A 22,985-nucleotide genomic window follows, 5' to 3' on the forward strand; every position below is an offset into this window, starting at 1 on the left:
ACCCTCCTCCACCAAATGTTCCCGTCTTTGTGGCACCTCCCCTAGACCCATTGCACAGATCATCCAGTGAGCCGCTGTTTCAAGCTCACGACACACAATATTACCCCCCTGAACTCACATTCAAAGCACCCGAGCCACATACCTATAATCCCCACTTTGAGGTCCCAACGGAGATTGAAAAGCTGGCTAAGAGCCCAGAGCAGGACGAGGTGATGTGGAAATTTAAAAGCCTGGAGCAGTCCTTCAGGAACATACACGGGTTAGGCAACCAGGTCAGCGTGGACTACAAGGATCTATGCCCTTTCCCTGACGTTCAATTACCAGCAGGGTTCAAGATGCCCAAGTTCGATTTGTACGAAGGGCATGGCGATCCTATGGCACATCTACGGGGTTTTTGTAGCAAAATGAGGGGAGCAGGGGGAAAAGATGAGCTACGGATAGCTTACTTTGGCCAGAGTTTAAGCGGGTCGGCACTGGAGTGGTATACAAGACAAGATCCGAGCAGGTGGTACACCTGGGATGACTTGGCACAGGCTTTCGCAGGACACTTCCAATACAATCTTGAGATAGTCCCAGACCGTCTCACATTGCTAAAGCTTGAGAAGAAACCCAGAGAGAGCTTCAGGGAATTTGGATTCTGATGGAGAGAACAGGCAGCCAGAGTTGATCCTCCAATGAGAGAGGGAGAAATGGTAGATTACTTTCTACAAACTCTAGAGCCGACTTACTTCGGTCACTTGGTGACGTCAGTTGGCAAATCCTTCAATGAAGTGGTGAAGATGGGAGGTATGATAGAAGAGGGACTTAAGTCCAATAATATCCTGAGTTTCTCGGCAATTAAGGCAACAACTCAGGCTATTCAGAGAGGCACGGGAGGTGCGCTCGGAAAGAAAAGGAGAGAGGAGGCCACGACAATAGAGGCAGGCAATTGGTCCAGATCTAAAGGTCCTTCCCCTCATTACCAACCCATACCCCATCATCTAAACTACCCACACAATCCATACAACCCTCCGCAACCCTGCTACCCACCACAAGAACAACATTTTTCCGTCCATCACGCCCAAACTTATACCCAGCCTCCGGCTCGTCCGCAATGGCGTGTACCGGCTCCCCAACATACATATCTACCTCCATAAAACACATATCCACCTCCACAAAACACATATCCACCACCGAGGGCCTACAGGAATCCTTTAGGGCCAAACTTCCGCGGAAATCAGGCTTTCAGGAACGAAAGAATGCAGAAGCCAAGAACATTCACTCCGTTGGGAGAAACCTATACTACTCTATTTCACAAGTTGAAGCAGATAGGCCTACTAAGTCCTGTTGAAACCAAATTGCGAATCCCCTTCCCAGAAATCTGGACCATTCAGTAAGCTGCGAATATTGTTCAGGTGCTCCCGGGCACGATACTGAAAAATGTTGGAAGTTGAAGACTGCCATAAAAGATCTTATTAACACAAATAGGATCGAGGTTCAAGCACCAGAGACACCCAACATCAATGAAAATCTGTTACCGGTGCACCATGAAGCCCATATGATCGAATTAGTGCACGAAGGAGGGAAACCAAAAACACCCTCACAAACGGTAATGATGATTCGCGCCAGTGCTAATGAAGAGTCGACCAGTGGAAAGGCAGTGGTACAGTCGGGAAAGGTATATGACAAGCCCTTTGTAATAGAAGGGAAAGGATCGTCTATTACTGCGAAGAAGCCAGAGTTAGTCAGAGCAGTGTTGCAGGGAGTAGCAAACAAACTAATGTTGGTAGTAAAAGGGGTCCACGTGGAACCAGTTGTTATCAAGCCAGTCATACAGTTGCCGATAACAAGTGAGAAAGCTGTGCCGTGGAGTTACAGTCAAGTGACAGTGACGTATAAGAGGAAGGAGGTTATGGAAGACGTATGCGAGGCACAAGGGTTAACTCGATCGGGAAGGTGTTTTGCTCCCGCAGAGTTGAGAAGGGTCAATCCTGAAACAATAAAGACACCAGTAACAGAGGAAGAAGCAGAGGAATTTTTGAAGAAGATGAAGGCGCAGGATTACTCAATTATAGAGCAATTGAGTAAGACCCCAGCCCAGATTTCGTTGCTATCCTTGTTAATCCATTCAAACGATCATTGTCAGGCCTTAATGAAGATTCTGAACGAGGCCTATGTCCCGGACAAGCTCTCAGTGAACCATTTGGAGAAAGTAGCGCACAATATCTTTGAAGTAAACCGAGTGACATTCTCTGACGATGAGTTACCGGTAGAGGGTACTGAACACAACAGAGCACTCTATCTGACGGTAAAATGCGAAGAATCGGTGGTCACTCGAGCACTAATTGATAATGGGTCAAGTGCCAATATTTGCCCTTTGGCCACTCTGAACAAACTAAAGGTTGCGGATGATAGGATACACAAGAACAGTGTGTGCGTCCGAGGTTTTGATAGGGGCGGCACTGACACAGTGGGTGATATCGTACTGGAATTAACCATTGGTCCGGTCGAGTTCACCATGGAATTTCAAGTAATAGATGTGGCAGTGTCGTACAATCTTTTGTTGGGACGACCCTGGATCCATGCAGCTAAAGCAGTGCCTTCTATACTACATCAAGTGGTCAAATTTGAATGGGATAGACAAGAGATTGTGGTACACGGGGATGACGGCACACACGCCGTCAGCAATGCTATTGTGCCTTTCATAGAAACCGACGATGATAAGGGCCCATAGGTTTATTAGGTTTTCGACGCAGTATCAGTAGACAAAATTCCTGAGGGCGGGGGCCTTCCACTTCCCAGAATCACAGCTGCAACCTTCATGATAGCATCATAAATGTTGAATAATGGGTTTGTACCAGGAAAAGGTCTGGGGGTTAATCTGCAGGGAATGATCCAGCCAGTTTCTTTGCCCAAGAACCTGGGAACTTTTGGGTTGGGATTCAAGCCTACCGCAGTGGATGTGAAACGGGCCCGCAAATTGAAGAGAAGAGTCTGGGTCCTTCATAAGCCAGTCCCATGCCTGTCCAGATCATTTGTCAAAGCAGGGTGCAGAAAGTCGCCGGTCCCGAAAGTTCTTGGACCTCTGATGGGGCCAGACGGAGATTTGAATGAAAGTTTTGGAAGAGTGTTTGCCGACGTCAACATGATAGAAGCTGGAGAGGGTTCTAGTAAGGCAGACATACAGTTTGTGGGTCCTAAGGTCAAGGTCAACAATTGGATAGCTACTCTTCTTCCTACTTGGAGGGAGTCCTGGTAGTTGGCTCTGATTTTCCTTGTCTGTTTTCTGGATTATTCCAGGGTTGTAATCCAGATTCCTTCTTATTGTGTTCAATAAAGTGTGAAACCTTGTTATCCCATAATTCAATAAAATGAAAAGTTTCTTCTTTATTTTTTTATTTTATAAGTTATTATTTTTAATTTTGTTTCTTTCATTTATTTTTCTGAACAGTTCTTTTCATACTGGTTCTAATGACATGGGCACAACAGATCTTTAACCTAGTCTAAAAGATCAATCTGATTCCGAGCTAATCATACAAGAGGTCAATTATGATAATGAATCGGAATACGATGAGGATGAAGCATTCGAGGAGATAAACAGGGAGTTAAGCCAGTTTGAATAAAAATGCAAACCCAATTTAAATGACACAGAAGCCATCAATCTAGGGGATGCCGGCGATATCAGAGAAACTAAAATAAGCATCCACATTGCACCAAATATCAGGGAGGAATTTATCAAAACACTTATTGAGTTCAAAGATATTTTTGCATGGTCATATGATGACATGCCGGGGTTAAGCACAGATTTAGTGGTTCATAAATTGCCCACTGACCCGGCATGCCCTCCCGTCAAGCAAAAATTGAGGAAGTTCAAAACGGATATGAGTGTAAAGATTAAAGAAGAAGTAACCAAGCAGCTACAAGCAAAGGTTATTCGTGTCACTCGATATCCTGATTGGTTGGTTAATGTGGTGCCGGTACCAAAGAAAGATGGAAAGATCAGGGTATGTGTCGATTACCGCAATTTGAACAGGGCAAGCCCTAAAGACAACTTTCCTTTACCCAACATCCATATCTTGATTGACAATTGTGCCTGACGTGAGATCGGATCTTTTGTGAATTGTTATGCTGGGTATCATCATATTCTGATGGATGAGGAAGATGCGAAAAAGACAACCTTCATTACGCCATGGGGAACTTATTGCTACCGGGTAATGCCATTTGGTTTGAAGAATGCTGGGGCGACGTACATGAGAGCAATGACCACTGTGTTTCATGACATGATCCACAAAGAAATTGAGGTGTACGTAGACGATGTGATCATAAAGTCCAAGCATCAGGAAGACCACGTAGCAGAACTAAGTAAGTTCTTTCAAAGACTTCGAAGGTATGATATTAAGCTCAACCCGGCCAAATGTGCATTTGGTGTTCCATCTGGGAAGCTTTTGGGATTCATCGTCAGTAGGCGAGGTATTGAACTGGATCCGTCGAAGATCAAATCTATCCAAGATTTGCCACCGCCGAAGAACAAGACAGAAGTAATGAGTCTGTTGGGAAGGTTGAATTACATCAGCAGATTTATTGCTCAACTCACAGCAACCTGTGAACCCATTTTTCGACTGTTGAAGAAGGATGCTGCAGTAGGATGGATGGCGGAATGCCAGGAGGCATTCGACCAGATCAAAGAATATTTATCAAATCCACCGGTATTGGTTCCCCCTGAGCCGGGGAGACCATTAATTCTTTATCTAACGGTCTTGGAGAATTCATTTGGCTGCATGTTGGGGCAACACGACATTACAGGAAGAAAAGAGCAAGCCATCTATTATCTCAGCAAGAAGTTTACAGTATATGAGGTTAAGTACACTCAACTCGAGAAGACATGTTGCGCCCTAACTTGGGTGGCCCAGAAATTGAAGCATTATTTATCCTCATATACTACTTATCTCATTTCCCGTTTGAATCTGTTAAAGTATATTTTCCAGAAGCCTATGCCCACAGGAAGGTTAGCAAAATGGAAAATATTACTCACGGAGTTTGACATCGTCTATGTGACGAGGACAGCCATGAAGGCCCAAGCATTGGCAGATCACTTGGCTGAGAATCCTGTTGATGAAGAATACGAGCCGTTGAGGACGTATTTTCCTGACGAGGAAGTAATGAATGTAGATGAGTTGGAATTACCTGAGGAACCATGTTGGAAGCTTTTCTTTGATGGAGCCACAAATGCGAAGGGAGTTGGAATAGGACCAGTGCTTATTTCTGAAACATGACATCATTATCCTGTTACAGCTCAACTGCGTTTCTATTGTACCAACAACATGGATGAGTATGAGGCATGCATTTTGGGTTTGCGATTAGCTGCAGACATGGATGTCCAGGACGTCTTGGTCTTAGGGGACTCGGACCTCCTGGTACATCAAATTCAGGGTGAATGGGAAACACGGGATTTGAAGCTCATACCATATCGACAATGTTTGCACGATCTGAGCAAGCGATTTCGATCAGTGGAGTTTAGACACATCCCAAGAGTTCACAATGAGGTTGCCGATGCATTGGCCACTTTAGCATCAATGTTGCACCACCCAGACAAAATTCATGTTGACCCGTTGCACATCCAGGTTCGCGATCAGCATGCCTATTGCAACATGATAGAGGAAGAGGTGGATAGCGAGCCATGGTTTTATGACGTTAAAGAGTACCTCAGGATGGGGATATACCCGGAGCAGGCCACCGGAGATCAAAAAAGAGCCATTCGGCGATTGTCAAATGGTTTCTTCCTTAGTGGAGGAGTGTTGTACAAAAGAACCCCAGATTTGGGATTGCTGAGATGTATAGACGCCAGTCAAGCCACGACAGTTATGACAGAGGTACATGCTGGAGTTTGTGGGCCATATATGAGCGGGTATATATTGGCAAAGAAGATTCTTCGAGCAGGGTATTATTGGCTCACTATGGAGCATGATTGTATCAATTTCGTGCGGAAATGCCATCAATGTCAAATACACGGAGATTTGATTCATTCTTCGCCAACGGAATTGCACACAATGTCAGCACCATGGCCATTTGTGGCATGGGGCATGGATGTCATTGGGCCTATTGAACCGGCAGCTTCGAACGGTCACAGGTTCATTCTGGTGGCCATCGATTATTTTACTAAGTGGGTTGAAGCCAAAACTTTCAAGTCAGTAACCAAGAAGGCAGTGGTGGATTTTGTTCACTCCCATATCATCTGTAGATTTGGGGTCCCAAAAGTATTCATCATGGACAATGGTGCTAATCTTAACAGCAATTTGATGAGAGAAGTATGTGAACAGTTTAAGATTACACACCGTAATTCCACACCATATCGTCCCAAGGCAAATGGAGCTGTTGAAGTAGCCAACAAGAACATCAAGAAGATACTGAGGAAGATGGTAGAAGGATCCAGGCAATGGCATGAAAAATTACCATTTGTATTGTTGGGTTATCGCACTACCGTCCGGACTTCAGTAGGTGCAACCCCTTATTTGTTGGTATATGGAACTGAAGCAGTAATACCGGTGGAAGTTGAAATTCCATCCCTTCGGATTGTCGCCGAGGCTGAGATTAATGATGATGAGTGGGTCAAAACCCGTTTGGAGCAGTTGAACTTGATTGATGAAAAGAGATTGGCAGTTGTGTGTCATGGCCAGTTATATCAAAGGAGAATGGCAAGAGCCTACAACAAGAGGGTACGCCCCAGAAAATTTGAAGTGGGGCAACAAGTATTGAAACGAATCCTACCACACCAAGCAGAAGCAAAGGGCAAGTTCGCCCCAAATTGGCAAGGACCATTCATTGTAACCAGAGTGTTGTCCAATGGTGCTTTATGTTTAACAGATATCAAAGGGAAATGCGTCGACATGGCTATCAATTCCGACGCAGTTAAGAGATATTATGTATGATCTATTTTGATTTTAATTGTCATTTGTTTGTGGTTGGCATTTATCGGAGAATGAAATGACAGAGGCAATTCTTTCTTCTATCAAAACACTTTAACCTTTGCTTACCCTTTTGAGCCTTATTTATTCTTTCATATCCCTCTTTTGGAGTCAGTAATTAAAAATAAAGATAAAAAGAGAGAAAAACAATAATAAAGATAAAAGCAAAATCATAAGAAAAACAAAGGAAGTGGGAACTACGTTTGACCTGATTCCTCAAAGAAGGATACGTAGGCGCCTCACGGCTCGGTCATAGTGTAACCAAAAAATAAAAATCCCCAAGTAAGAAGAACTGGGGCAGAAGTTGTGAAAAGAAAGTTTGATTCCAAGGGTTGTACTGTTTCACCCCTCCAAATTATTTTAAACTTTTGATACCCCTTTTCCTTTTAGCCATACACAAAAAACCATATTGATGTCCAAAAAAGACCTCCCAATCAGTATCCGAGAAGTGCCAAGTTCATGCACGTGGAAGTCGGGAACAACACTCTGATCCCCAGCAGAGAAGAGGATCATAAACTGGAAATGAATTGATAGCCAAAAGAATCCCCAACAAAGAGCGTCATATCGACAACGCTCCAATCCCCAGCTGAAAAATAAAATAAAATGAGAGAGTCTTATCGGTGAAAACCTTCACAGGCACCATGAGGCGACGGGAGTTGAGAGAAATGAGAGAGTCTTATTAGTGAAAACCCCTCGAAGGTCACTATGAGGCGACAAGGCGAGATTGGCGGAAAAGGTCCACCTTTGGCAAAAGTTAAATATTTATTTATCCCCAGCGAGATGAGGCCATCCGAAAGATTGATTGATACAAATAGACTGGGTTGATCAATCTGGAATGCACGACATGATCGTTGGGATTGGTTATATCATTCAGATAAGTTCTTTTCCCAGCGTTTGTTTAGAAAGACTTCTTTTTCTATCTTTAAAATTATCACTCTTTCATTTCTTGGTTTAAAAGATTTTATTTCCCCAACAGTTTATTTTTGAAAAGGATTTTCAGAGCTTACTACCAGTTGCCAAAATGGTGCAAGGCAAAATGCGAAAAGGACAAGCCAAAGATAAGGCGACAAAGCGAAAAGAAGTTTGTCGCAAGACCAAATGATGAATGGGTCTAGATCCTAAGAGGCCCAAATTTCCAAGGGAAGTTATGGATCAAATTCCAAGAGGATCCCTAGCAGATTTGCGAGATACAAGAACAACTCCGACAGATTCTCTACCAAGCTCCACAATGGTCGGACAACACGGAGCGGGGAAGGAAGAGAAACGAAAACCATCCCCAGCAGGAATACCAGCCCCAACAATCAATATTCTCCCCAACAAGTTTTATAGCAAAGCAGAGAAAAGAAAAGGGAAAAATCATCCCCAACATAAGTGGCACGACCACTCGCCCCGTTTTAAACTAACAAATTTTTCTTTGATTTGAAACAGGGAAAGGAAATATTATTGACCGCAGGAAGACAGGGTCACAAAGAAGATTATCAAACTGGGGCAGAAAATTTTCTCTCATTATGAAAATTTTCTTAAAATCAGATAGTCATTTGGGAAAGAGAGAAGATAACACAAGTGTTGAAGGAAGAAAAATCCCCAGCAGTATACGAGAAGGGAGATACAAGTTTTAAGAGAAAAGCAATCTTGGAAGAAGCAAGATAATTAGTATCATCCCCACCATTGTTAAAAGGAGAAAGATAATTCCCCAGCAGTGTTATTCCCGGCAGGTTTCAGGGAAGTGAAAGCACCAGCTTTAAAGGAAATAGAATTTGAAGAAGGAAAATGACACATTGATGAAATAAAATATCGGTGTTATCCCCAGCAATTTTTAGAGGAATAAAACACCAATTTTGAAGGAAGAAGTTGAAGAAGTCAGGAGCCCGCCTGGAGAATGGAGGCTGAATTATTTTGAGAAAGTTGTTGAAGTCAGGAGCCCGCCTGGAGAATGGAGGTGTTAGAATTTAAGAAGTTATTGAAGTCAGGAGCCCGCCTGGAGAATGGAGGCTGAATTATTTTGAGCAGTTGTTGAAGTCAGGAGCCCGCCTGTAGAACGGAGGTTGTTATACTTTAAGTTGGAGTCAGGAGCCCGCCTGGAGAATGAAGGTGTTATTTTTCGGAGTTGTTGTTGAAGTCAGGAGCCCGCCTGGAAAATGGAGGCTGAATTATTTTCAAAGTTGTTGAAGTCAGGAGCCTGCCTGGAGAATGTGGGTGTTAAAATCTGAGAAGTTGAAGAAGTCAGGAGCCCGCCTGGAGAATGGAGGTGTTAAAATTTTGAGGAAGTTGTTGAAGTCAGGAGCCCGCCTGTAGAATGGAGGTCGTTATATTTAAGTTGAAGAAGTCAGGAGCCCACCTGGAGAATGGAGGTGTTAAAATTTTGAGAAAGTTGAAGAAGTCAGGAGCCCGCCTGGAGAATGGAGGTGTTAAAATTTTGAGGAAGTTGTGAAGTCAGGAGCCCGCCTGTAGAACGGAGGTCGTTATATTTAAGTCGAAGAAGTCAGGAGCCCGCCTAGAGAATGGAGGTGTTAAAATTTTGAGGAAGTTGAAGAAGTCAGGAGCCCGCCTGGAGAATAAAGGTGATAAAATTTTGAGAAAATTGAAGAAGTCAGGAGCCCGCCTGGAGAATGGAGGTGTTAGAATTTAAGAAGTTATTGAAGTCAGGAGCCTGCCTGGAGAATGGAGGTTGGATTATTTTGGGAAGTTGAAGAAGTCAGGAGTCCGCCTGGAGATGAAGGTGTTAAAATTTTGAGGAAGATGTTGAAGTCAGGAGCCCGCCTGCAGAACAGAGGAGTACATTTCAAGATCAAACAGAAGTCAGTAACCAGGAGGAGTACAACAAAGATCCCCAGCATAACAAGCTTTAATATAGGAAGCAGTGTCCCCAGCATAACAAGCTTTAATAAAACTTATGCTCAAAAAGGCAAAAGGTCAGTGTCATCCCCAGCAGTTTTTGAAAGAAAAGCACCAGAGGAAACACAAGCCGACAAGAAAGCAAGGCAACTAGAGCAAGTGGAAGATAGATAAAGATTTTGTAATTCCTGGTTTAGTCTAATTTCTTGTTTTCTTTTGGCACAGTGTAATAAGGAGATCAAAAAGCAGTAGCAACAGCATGCAGCAACAGTAACGGCAAAATTGCAGTTCCATGGTAGTCCCAGCTACCAAAACTTCCCGAACTACATTAACCTGATTCCCTTCTAGCCAGGAATATGTAGGAAACCTTTGAAGCAAAGGTTCGGTTAAATCTTTTTCAAAAAAAAAAGGTGTAACTTCACACGGAGAATTCCAACGGGCAAAAATCGCTCGTATCCGCTCACTTTATCTTTGTATGAAAACTCTTCATATTTTCGGACAAAGAGGGGCAGCTGTGAGCACGTGATTTTTGCCTCACAAGAACTACTCCAAAAGAAATCATAAATAATTTTTCTGTGTATACGATTTGGAATTTTCGTGGCATTTTATCTGTGCATGTTTATTTTATTCTAATTAAAAAATACAGAAAAATAGTAATATAGGTACATGTGCATTTAGGAATTAATGTTGCATTTTTCATAATTAATTAATCATTGGTTTATATAAAAAAATAAAAAATAAAAAAAATATATTTAGGAATTAATTAAACCATAATTTGGTTTTAAAAGAGGGAAAATCACAAAAAAAATATGTAATTGTTGTAATTTTGTCATTTAAATATGCATTTGTGTGATTTTATTTTTTATTAAATGTTTAACTTGTGTGATATTTATTGTCAAGTGTTAATTAATATTTGGTTAGTTGTATTTTGATTTTACAATTTAATTAGGAATTGTGTTAAAATTAGGAATTAAAGAAGAAAAAGGAAACGAGTTCAAAATCAGAATATCCGGATTTGGGCCAAAAGCTTCAAGGCCCAAACGAATTATACCTTAAACCAGCCCATACCCGCCCCAAATCTAGTCCACCCGCAACTAATCCAAACGACGTCGTTTCGTCATTCTCAATTTGGGTCGTTGATCTCACTTGATCAAACGGTCCAGATCATTCAAACTTTACCCATTCCTTGGCCCGACCCATCACCCCAATACCCGGACCGCCCCAGCACTACCTCGAAACGACATCGTCCCCTTTAAATGAACTGATCCTGGCCATTAATTTCCATTGATCCAACGGCCTATGTCAAATCCTCACCCCACTATATAAGCCTAAATCCTTACCCCACCCCCCAAAGCCATACCCCCCCTTTCCCACCTTCGTCTCTGACTTTCAGAGACCAAACATATCCCCACCGTCAACCACCGTGCACCGCAAACCGGAAATCGCCTCACGGCGGTTCCGGTGGTCCAAATGACCCCATCTTAACACCATAGCTTCCCCACGACATCCTCTTTCCAGATCTGATGTTAGTTTCCCTCGAATCAGGCCCCAACACCTCGAATCTTCGATCAAAGTTTGGTCTGAAAACCCAACTTTCTCCAATGGCTTCCAAATCAACACCATGGTTTCTCCTGACCATCCTCGTTATGGATCCGGTAGTAGTTTAGGTCGAATCTTCCTGGAACTGCTCGAATCTTCATTCGAAGATTCGAGCAAAACCTAAAACTACCCTAATGTACCCCAAAATCCCACCAGTCACTCTCCTGACCTCACTTGTAACCAAACCAAACTTGGTTTGGTTTGAATCTGACCAGAAAGGTTCAAACCCCAAATCAGACCCTCAAGAACCCTAATCATGGAATCTGTCTAAAATTAAAGGAAGGGTTGGGGTCTAATGGACTTTAATCGAGGTATTTCTCAATTGAGAATGCTTCGATTAAAGTCTGTTCGACCTCAAAAAAGGTCAAATCCAGTTCAAGATTAGGACGTATTTTGGGGTGAAGATTTAGAGGTATTTTTCCTGCATTTCTTTTGTATTCTATGTACATCTTACCTGTTGTAATAATCTATATAATTTTCCTATTTTTCTTTTACTTAATTCTGTCTCATCTCCACTAGACCCGTTTATTTGATCAAATTCTAGCATTGTTTCTATTTGTTATAATCGCTATGAGTTACAATGTGCGTAATCGATTCAATTAAGTTCGTCGATTAGTTATTTTATTATAAATCCATGTTCCTGTTAATGCTGATTGAAACAGCCTGTTTATTTATTTTTGATTGACTGTTATCGTTTGTTTTAGGTAGTCAGTTAAATTAGTTCTCGTCAATTAATTCATTCTTGTTTGTTAAAACAGAAAGTTTGTCAAACGTTGTTGTGTATATTTGATCCGTGGCCATTTGATTTCAGGGTATTGTCATTAGGATGACAATGAACTTGCATTCCTGATGTTTGCATTCATGTGCATATTGATTAAGTATTTCAGTTTCAGTTTTAAGGATTGTGTTAAGTTCTATGTTGTGTTAAGTCTAGATTGATTTAATTCCAAGTTCATTTGTTCCAATTAATTTCTAACCTTAATCCTTCAGTAATCAGAAATAAGTTTGGGTACAGTTGAAAGTCAGGTCTAATTTTCAAATCTTTGTTAAAGTTGAAAACAGATTTCAGATTTAAAAAGTTGTGATGCAGTAGTGTTTGTGTTAGGAGGGCAGTAATATTAAGGGTTTTCAGGGGCAATTTGGGATTGAAACAGTTAAGTTTATATTTTAGTATTAGTGCTTTATTAATGGGGGTATTAACTAATACATTAATGGGGAACAAAAGGTAATGGGGGCTATTTAAGTGGAAAAGGCAGTCTTAGTGGCGGTGAGTGGAAAAATTCTGATTTTTTCAAAGAAGAGAGGGGTCGGGCAGCACCTAGGGAAAAAGAGGATACTTGTATAAAGAGAGGGGAAGGTCTGGACAGGGGAGGCAGACTGAAAGAGAAAAAAATCTGGAAATACTGGAAAAGGAGAGGAAACAAATTCAGAAAAAAATCAGAACTTTTAGATTAAGAGTTAGAGTGTTGAGTTTGAACTTTTGCACTAAGAGTTGTCAGGCTGTTGTTCCTAAGTATTTGAAAATCAGAAACTATTGTTTCCTTGCATCTGTCTGTGTTTCATTTTGGTACTGCTGGGTTTTCAGTTTCGTTTGAGCTGGGTTTACTGATTGTTGTTGTACTGCTTGGTGCTGATTGTCGTTGTTGTTAGCTACTGGTCTACTGATCTTCACTTTCTTCTTCTGTTTCTACTATCAGGTACACTTTCGAATCATTGTGATGCGGCTGTTATAGTGAAAAGAAATACTCAAGTAGTCAAGTATTTAATTTGTATTTGCATGTTTAATAGTCAAATGATAGGCAGATGTATAATCTATCTTTGTAATTCAAATTAAGAACATGGACGATGGAATTCATATTTGGCTAGAACTATTTTCTTTTGATTATAAACTGTAATTTGTAAACTATTAATAGCTTTCCAGTGTATGTTAGTTAGAATTCTATTTCATTTCGAATTAAGTATATTGAGTTATTAGAATTAAACAAGTCTAGGTAATCCTAATTGGAGCCGGCATCAGTCTGAAATAACAAGTTAATCGTGAACCTGCTGATAAACCTAGTTAAGGCATAAATTTGGACTAATTGTGTGAATTAGGTATTAATGTTTGGTTCAGGCAGCTCGTTTGTTAAAAAGGGGGGATTTGTTTGGTTTGAAGGGATAATTGTTTGAATAGGTTTAGTTCTGCCAGTTTTAGGCAGAAATAAAAGGGCCATTAATTTTATAGAATCCGTAGACTTGACATATTTGAAGTGCGATTCAATGTAGAAAGGATAAGAACCTTAATCCAATAGGTTATCCAAGTTAACGAGTTAGCTTCAACAAACTTTTGTAAGCATCAGTAATTAAGGTGGGTTTAGTTTCAAATAGTTGAAAAGCATTTAGTCCCAATGAATCAATTCGTCTAACCATGCGAGTTTAATCTAGCTATAGGTTAATTAGTTTTTTTTGAATATGTTATTTGTCGATGTTGCATTTTATTTATAATTTCAATTTCAGTAATCTTCTCTTTCAATAACATTTGTCTTAATCTAGCAATTAATATGTCACGTTTTTTTTAGCATGTAATTAACTAGGATCATTTTCTTTTATTTTAGAGAACAACCTAAATAGAAATGTAGTCGCTTTAGGACCGTTCTTTTAAAAAGAATGAGATGAGCCTCGCCGAGTAAAAATATAAAAATTGTGGGGCTCTCGATAAATATTTACTTTAAAAATTGTTTAGACTTCGGAATGGACCGTTTAGCAAACTCTCACAGCCTTACCCAAAGTAAATGATACGCTAGTCGCTTTAGGCGCGCCTTTAATAATTTAATTTTCTTAAAACTCGGGTGCACATTTATGTGACCCAAATCCAAATCTCAACAGAGTCGAAATATGTCGATAACCACGGGTACATTGATGTGACGTGGTTCGAGATACATTCTCACGACGTTGCAATTCTTTGAATAAATAATAACAAAGCGGTAAACAGTTAAAATTTGCACGAAGGTTCATAATTGTATAAAATCAGATAATCAAGCCGAATATGACAGTTGAGCGACCGTGCTAGAACCACGGAACTCGGGAATGCCTAACACCTTCTCCCGGGTTAACAAAATTTCTTATCCGGATTTCTGGTGCGCAGACTGTTAAACAGAGTCATTCTTTTCCTCGATTCGGGATTCAACCGGTGACTTGGGACACCATAAATCTCCCAAGTGGCGACTCTGAAATAAATAAATAAATGTCGTTTCAATTGTCCCTTAATTGGAAAAACTCCCTTCCGCGCCCCCTTTGCGGTGGCGCGGGGTAAAAAGGAGGTGTGACAAGGTTTATTTTGCTGCTTGAATTTATTTAATTTTTAAATTTAATAAATCTTTAATATCTTAAGTAAATTTAAGTTTTATTTTATATTTTAACTTACTTCAAAGTATAAATAGTCATAAGTTATCTCAATTTATGTCTTATACATTTTTATTTTTTCTAGTATAGTTTTTAATTAATTTTTCACCTCCATATTTCTAGCTAATATAGAAGAAAATCTATAAGTAGATATATAGATATAAATATAGATATAGATATAGATACGAATATACATATAAATTTAAATATAGATATATAAGTAAGATTTGTCTAAGATCTATTTAGATTATATATAAGATTCATTAAACTACTTCCGTTAATTATGTTTCTATATATAATTTCTAATTATTAATGTTATCCTAAAATTGCCAAATGACTTCATTTTAGCTTGCCACTTGACTTAACCACAATACATACTACTCTCTTTTTAATATAATATAGATATAGATAGATTAAAATAAATATCATATAAAATGAAGCAGATGAGTATATATTATGTTTACATGTACCACCAAGATGGTACAAAAAGAATGATCGGTTAAAGACTTTAAGATGGTACCTTTCAATTCAGGTTCTTGCTTCAATTTGATTTTCTTCAAAAGTCTATTCTCTTTGAAATTTATTACTTGATTAAAAAAGAGGTTCTTTATTTTAATTTGTTTGTCGGTTTTTGACTGAAAATAATGGTTAAAAAAGTATTAGAAGACTTTGCTAGCTAAATATGCATAGTCCCAAGTAACTCATTTGTATCTAGGAGGAGTACAATAAGTTACGTCAACGAAAAAAATAAGAATATTAATTCAATTATTTTAGAATAAAAATAAAAATAAAGGATGCCAAAAATACTGGAAGGAAAAGATTATAACTTTATTATCTCAATTACACAAAAGCAAAAACGTAATTTTGAGTTAGACGAATTAAATAAGTTATAAACTTTTTCTTCACTCATTTTGACTCAAATAAGTTTTGGACTAATTGAAATATAACCCTTTCCCTAAAACTCCTTTAACAAATAAAACGTATTTGGCTGAGCGAACATACTTGGCCGCTCACTGCTTGTTTCAAACGACACAATCGTAAAACGTATTTGAACTACAAAACTTGAAACCCAGATTGCGTTGGGTCATTCAAAATAATCACCAATAATTTGAGAGAAGCGGAATTCCACATAGTAAGCATTTTCTTGATCTATTTTCCTGTTTTTCGTCCTGTTCTTTGGTAGTATAATTTTCAATATGCTGTTTATTTTTAGGCACAATTTTACCCATTCCTGCTCAAAATTAAGTCTTTTCTGTATTAAAGATCCCACCTTTAATAAAATTACTTGTTTCAACACTTTGTATTATCATTCATATGTGAACCCTTTTCGCTACAGTTCAAGAAAATTGTGTTGTTGGCCTCAAATTTACTACCCATCAAATCCTAGACCTCTTTTAGCTCAGACCCAATTTGTCAATTTCTATTGTTCAAGTTCACCAACATGGCTAAGAGGACCTCCCTCAAGATCTTTGAGGAAGAGGATGAACAGAAGAGCAAGAGCTGCAGCAAAGCCTCTTCTTGACGAATCCCGATTTCAAAGGGCTGTAACTCAGCTTCCACCTAGATTTACCCCTGAAGAACTGAGGGATGTCATGACTTCACAAAATGATCCTTTAGTGTGTTTGGAGTTGTTCAATTGGGCATCGAAACAACACAGGTTTAGGCATGATGTTTCGACGTGTCATGTTGCCATACAACGGCTTGGTGAAGCGAAAATGTATGAAGAAATGGATCATATTGTTAATCAAGTGCTTGCCGTTCCATCTATTGGGTCCGAGGCGCTTTTCAATTCAATGATTTATTATTTCACGGAAGCTAGGAAGTTGACTCGAGCAGTGATGATATATAAGCATATGTTAAATAGTAGGAAATTGGATTGTAGGCCGTCGATTAAAACTTATAATACCCTTTTCGCGGCTCTTCTTAGTAGGAGGAATAATTCGTATATAAATCACATGTATATGGACACTATAAGGTCCCTCTTCAAGCAAATGGTTGATAATGGGATTGAACCGGATATCTTTTCCTTGAATACCATGATAAAAGGATACGTGCTTTCACTTCATGTGAATGATGCCCTTAGGGTGTTTCACCAAATGGGCGTGGTTTACCAATGCCAGCCCAACTCATTTTCATATGATTATCTGATTCATGGGTTATGTGCGCAAGGACGAACGAAGAATGCTAAGGAAATTTATGATAAGATGAAGTGCAAAGCATTCATACCTAGTAGTAAATCGTACAACTCGCTAGTGAACTCCTTGGCTCTTGGCGGAGAGGTTGATGAGGCAGTGAAATTCTTGTGGGAGATGAACGAAAACCGAAGAACAATTGACCACATCACCTTCCAAACAGTAATTGATGAAGTCTGCCGGCAAAAAAGTGTGAAAGATGCCATCGGCTTGTTGAAGGAGTTGCAAGATAAGGACATCGTCGATGGTCTTACTCATAGCAAGCTTCTGTGTGAACTTGAGGATGATGTTCATTTAAATGTCAGAAATCGGTACAGGTATTGTTCGACATTCCTTGATTATTTTCTTTCAGATTTTTTTGTTGCTTTTTGTGGTGGTCCACAAGGGCTTTACCTTCCTTGTCTGATGCTTTTGCAATATAATTATAGATGGTACTATTTCTCCTATGAAAATTCAGAAATGATGGATTTCTCCTTTTAATTGGTGCAAAAATGCTGCCTTTTAATGCATCCGAAAGCTCCGTAGCTGCAATAAAATGTTGGCCTTCTTAACGTGGTACCTCAGTAGTCAGATGGCTGTAAGTTCACAAGAAGATAAATCTCGGATGAACTTGTCTAATACATTATGTTCAACTAGTTTAGTATACTCAGATTTTAGCTTGAGCACACAAATACCTCTAAAACAACCTCTGTTTTCTCTAAGTTTAAGCGAGTGCGATGAACAAGACAAATAATAGATATTATGAAAGTAAAGACTCACTTGTTCTCCATGTGAAGTAATAGCATGTCAGACTTGCACATTGTTCAGGGACTCTTAATTGAATAAGGTTTGGTTAAATCGATGTCTAGTTGATCAGCATTAGTTCATGTAAACTTTGTCTTCATCTCGCATCTTGTATGTCAATTATTTATCCATCTGATGGTTAATTATAAGACTCACTTAATTATCCTTTTTAAACTAGTTGTCGTCTTGAGACATCTGCTCTGGCAAGTTTCATTGAACTGATAAGAGATGTCTTAATGCGCTAACAATTAAAATGGTGGTCGTCTCAAATACAAAGGTTATTGACTATTTTGTTCATACATTCTCAAGTTTCAAAAATTATGGAGGCGCCAAGTTTGGTTTAGTAAATATATGGAATGGTTTAGTTCCCTTGGTTGATAACTGCATGCCATTTGAATGTGCCCATTAGAACCGTTTTTGGGTGATCGTTCTGCACTCTCACTCACTCTCTCTGCTGTGATTTTGGTTTATTCTTGTGAAAACAGAAAATCATTACTGCATGAAATGCAAAGTTTGCAAAATTGGTAGTGTCTTGCTCTTAGATTGGATACTGTTGCATGAGAAACAAACACTACTAAAAACTGCAAACTTCAATCAAGGGAAGTTTTGTAAACTTGAAGAACTAGCTCTGCAATTATCAAACACCTCAATGGGTCTAAGGGAAACTGTTCTAGTATTTATCAAGTTAAAATTTTTTTGGGGATGTCACTGATTGGAAAGGGATAAAAGAACCTCGAGAACATGCTAGAATTTCAATTCATGTAAAATTTTTGTGTGGGTTTTAGACTTCTTGTGTTCTTAGAGTTGTAGGCCTGTGTAACATACTGTATTTTTCCTAACCAAACACAGCAAACGTGATGTTGAGAAATTTTGGATGCTGCAGCTAAGGAAAGAAAATCACATTGACATGATGGCTCTGAGAAAGCAGTTTCAATTGACAAGAGCTGAACCTAATGAGTGCTTGACTTGAAACATTGGCAGGTAACTTATCTATTATTGCTTTGCAATTACGGTTTCTTCCAGCTTTTCTTTCCATCACTTGATAACTTACCTGGGGATGATGAACTGTTTTGAAATTTCGTTTTCCTTTTCTAGAAAATGTTGTAAGCTACACTCAAGGGTCTAGCTTAGTGGTCAATTAAATGAATGCAAATCTTGGAAACCAATGTTCAAATCCTAGCAGAGACAAAAAAAACACTAGGTGAGTTCTTCCAGGTACTTGTGTTGGTAGGAGGTAGCAGGTACCTGGTGTAATAATCGAAGTGCATGCAAGCTGGCCAGACACCACTGCTGTAACAAAAATGCTGTGATCTGCTCGGCCCGGCCAGTCTTGTGTCTCACTTTGTTGTTAGTGTTAAAGTTAAATGATGTCTTCTTATGGAGGAGGCAAAACATGCACTTGAAGGACTCCTTCCTGAGTGTAGACTTTGATGTAACTGGTATTCTTGGGAAATGCTGAAGCTTGAAATGTCATGCGAACTCTAAGTTGGTAAATGTTATAGTCGTTTATGTCTATGTTCCCCAACTTGACCACACCTTTACTCTGTCACTAGCTCTCTGGACAAAGTTCAATGGCTAAACAATATCTGATGAGAGAAACACTAACTCGTGATTTGGTGAATGCTGAACTGGATAATCTGGAGTTGATTTCCTCAAGTTAAAAAGGAAATATATGTTTAAAAGCCAGAATATGAAACGCTTTGGTGCTTATTAGTTTCTTTTTTAGCTGTTAAAATACAAATTTAGAATGGATTGGTTGGAGACGACACATGGAGGACACAATCGCACTATAGCAGGGAAGGGAAGTATATTTAAGTGACAGCACTTGAACCAGATCAAGTATGATTAATGCAGGACAAGGATCTTCCCGTAATATTTCTGTCTTTTTAGGGGCTGGTGACCTTTAATGTCTGTATATGAACCTTTCCAAATGGCAAAACTCATTTTATTCTTTGACCTTCTCGTTAAAATGAACCCGGATTTTTACATGTGGTGCATACTTGCTAGAATAATTTGCTGGTAAAAGTTTCCAAAATGCAGTGAGAATGTTATATCATAAAGGGACGAGTTAAGCTTTGGTAGCAGAGTTATTCGGTATATTTGTTGATGTTTGGTTTGATATTTGTTTATTTCGTATGTTAAATCCTTAGTGATACTGCCTCCCCTACCTATTCCTCTTTCTTATTCGTTTTTTTAAAAGTCGGTTGGTGTTTGGACCAGCTTGTGCAACCACGACTATTCCACGGGATACTTTTTACCTCCTATCAACACATATATTGTGTAACTCTGCCTACCAATGCATAGGCAGATGGGAAGAAATTTCCAACCTATTCCTCGGGATATAAATTAAAAAAAGATAGAGGTAGTATTCTTAAGTTGCAATCTCTAAATATCTCATATGCTGTTTTTGTACTTTTGTAGGTTTCATGCAGCATGAACCCTAATTTATGTTGGGGTAGCAAAAAAATATCTGGTTTTTCATGGAAATAAGAGATTGCTGCAGAAATAAGCAGAATTCCCTCATGAGAGATGTATACTGTATCTAAACGGAATGAGGAGCAAGAGACAAAATATTCCCTCTTTAAAATCTATTTCTTGAGAACTGGATTTGATATATACATCATTTGTATAGTCACTTCCTTCTATTTAAGCCATATATCTAATTGAGAACTAATGTTGCTAAACGTTTTTCTTATTGAAAAGAAAAGAAAAAGTGTAACTTGTGATGATGTATGAATTTATTGTTTTTATTCTTCTTCCAATTTTTCAATCAAATTTCTATTTAGTCCGGTTCAATGCTTTCTTATCTTGGATTGGTTATTATATATTCATCAATTAAACTTTTGATAACTCGACGGATTGCACGGCCGTGCCGGCGATGCATCATTCAAATTTCTGCCCTATCAACTTTCGATGGTAGGATAGTTCATTAAACTTAAACTTTTGAATTTTCTTTCCCTTTATTTATTGTACTAATATGAATGTTAAGTTACATGATCTTCACATTAAAGGCATGTTCATCCAAATTTAGAAAATTGACCTTCCTTCCATTTTTCACATATACTTTTTGACACGTTTTTCAATAAAAAAAATTCTCAAACATAGAAGTGTTCACATCAATCTAAACGCAAGAAAGCATCTCCTCCATCATATCAACATTCACATTGTACCTTAGCTAAATTTGGACATGATTGCATAATTGTAGAGCAATTTAACGATATAATGCATGACGTGTAAGCAGGGGGCGAAGGGAGAGTGTCGGTTACGTGTTCGGACAAACATAGGAACTTTTGCTTAGACCTTAATTGCGAACTCAATAACTAAGACGAGTTATGAGTTTGATTCAGGGGCGGCACGACGAATTTTATGCCCTAAAACCAAACTTTACGAGGGGCCTTAACTTTTTAATTTTTTTAATTATTTATTTGAAGTCTATTTTTTTTAGTTTTCCTTAGATGCAAAGTTATTTAATTTTCTTATAATCAATAACTCCTAATAAGTATTTCTCAATTGACATTATAGCTAATCCACTTAACCTTTCTTGTGACATTGTTGTTCTTAGGTAGGATTTTATCAATTTTAATTTTAAAAACTTTTTCCCGCTGAAGCGACGGTAACTTGAGTTTTAAACATTATTCCATAAACAATTTAGACGTTTGGAAAAGAATTAAATCTTTTTAAGTGTATCAATTAAACCGTTATCTTCTAATTGTATTATTTTTCTTAATACTTTAATTCAGAAAATAAATCTAAACCATCAAAATATCGAATTGATTATTATGCTTTAAGGAATTCAAGATTAAGGCAATATTTTTTCAAATTTCCAACATCTAGTGATCTTAGTTTTTACTGCCAAATAGAAAACCAAAAATATTTCCATATGCTTCGAATTGTTCAAATCTGTTTTGAAGTGAAAAAATAGTCTTGTCTATTATGTATAGAAGTAATCAACTCTAAAAGACTCTTCGAAAGATTTTGAGATTTCATTATCAACATTCGCATCAAATTGTCCCTATATATCACGCGTTTCTTATGAAATTCGGGTTCGATATCCATTTCAAGTACAATTTCCTTGGTAGAAATCATAACAGTTGCAAATTCTTTTTCTCTATATTTGTTAGAAAGAAATCAAACTTTTTCACTTTTGCATAACACTTTTATAAGCTTATTTACATACTATTAGACGTAACAAAAAATAGGGCCCCCACAAATATGAGAACTAAAGCAGTTGTTTTAATTGCTTTATAGAAGGGCCGCCCCTGGTTTGATTATAAGATTAGAGCCCAATAAAGAATGATGAATGACTCAACTAGATTAACAATAATCAGTAGAAATAGCACGGTATAGTCAATTTTTGGACTGGTCATTCAAAAATAGTCAGCATTTTCTAAGTCAATGAAAAATAGTCACTTTTTTGCTGCAACAGAGACCGGTCCAACATAATATACTCGAGTTCGGTGTACCTGTATATGAACTCCAGCATATTATGCTGGACCGGTATACTTTGTTAGCTCCAGTATAATATACTGGAGACTGGAGCATCGGTGCTCCAAACTCCAGTATATTATGCTGGACTGGTATACTTGCTGGAACTCTAGTATATTATGCTGGAGTTTTAGTGTACTTATGCTGGAACTCCATCATATTATGCTGGAGTTCAAGTATACTTATGCTGGAACTCCAGCATAATATACTGGCGTATTTTTCGGGTTTTGAACAGTGTTTTCGCTCAGATTTATCTTTACATAAAAAGTGGCTAAATTTCGATTACTTTTGAAACTAAGCTATTTTTGAACGACTAGTTATAAATTTGACTATTTTTGAATTTCTCCCCAACAATCAAGAGACCATTGAATGGAGTCTTTTGACATGAAGTTGGGAATTGATGGATTTTGAGTCAAAATGTTCGTTAACTTTTCTTTCAAAAGACTACTTTCTCACAAAATAACAAAAAAAATGGACATTACTTGAAATGATGTTGACAAAAGATGAGAAAACAGTGGCATTTTGTACAAACAAATTTAATCATAAACGAAGGTAGAGGTATTTAGCAGTTAGGCAGTATCAAGCTTGAAATCTGGATTTCATCAAGTTAAACTTTTTGTTGATTAAAGTAATTTTGTGAATATTTTTAATGTGAAAACATTCTCTCTCTTTTTAACTTTTCTTTGAAAAGACGAATTATTTCTTGAAAACTACGTAATTTCACACACAAAAAAGATGTATAAACATATTCAGAATGATGTTGATAAAA

The 22,985-nt window shown here is 38.4% G+C and overlaps 1 protein-coding gene across 3 annotated transcripts; it reads left to right on the plus strand.

The window, feature by feature from the left end:
* The first annotated feature begins 15,723 nt into the window (after window positions 1-15,723).
* On the plus strand, window positions 15,724-20,527 carry LOC107783418 (pentatricopeptide repeat-containing protein At2g27800, mitochondrial). 3 transcript variants are annotated; one of them, XM_016604514.2, is made up of 4 exons: window positions 15,726-15,888; window positions 16,093-17,265; window positions 18,581-18,712; window positions 20,153-20,527. In XM_016604514.2, exons 2-3 carry the CDS (start codon window positions 16,238-16,240, stop codon window positions 18,699-18,701), a joined length of 1,149 nt encoding a protein of 382 aa, XP_016460000.1. In that variant the 5' UTR covers window positions 15,726-15,888; window positions 16,093-16,237; the 3' UTR covers window positions 18,702-18,712; window positions 20,153-20,527. The 3 variants fall into 3 exon arrangements, 2 of the variants coding, with proteins under 2 accessions (XP_016459905.1, XP_016460000.1); XR_001647463.2 differs by having other exon boundaries at window positions 15,724-17,265; window positions 18,615-18,712; XM_016604419.2 differs by having other exon boundaries at window positions 15,724-17,265.
* The last annotated feature ends 2,458 nt before the right edge of the window (window positions 20,528-22,985 follow it).

Source organism: Nicotiana tabacum, chromosome 16 (assembly GCF_000715075.1).
Source record: "Nicotiana tabacum cultivar K326 chromosome 16, ASM71507v2, whole genome shotgun sequence".
Taxonomy (NCBI): Eukaryota; Viridiplantae; Streptophyta; class Magnoliopsida; order Solanales; family Solanaceae; genus Nicotiana; species Nicotiana tabacum.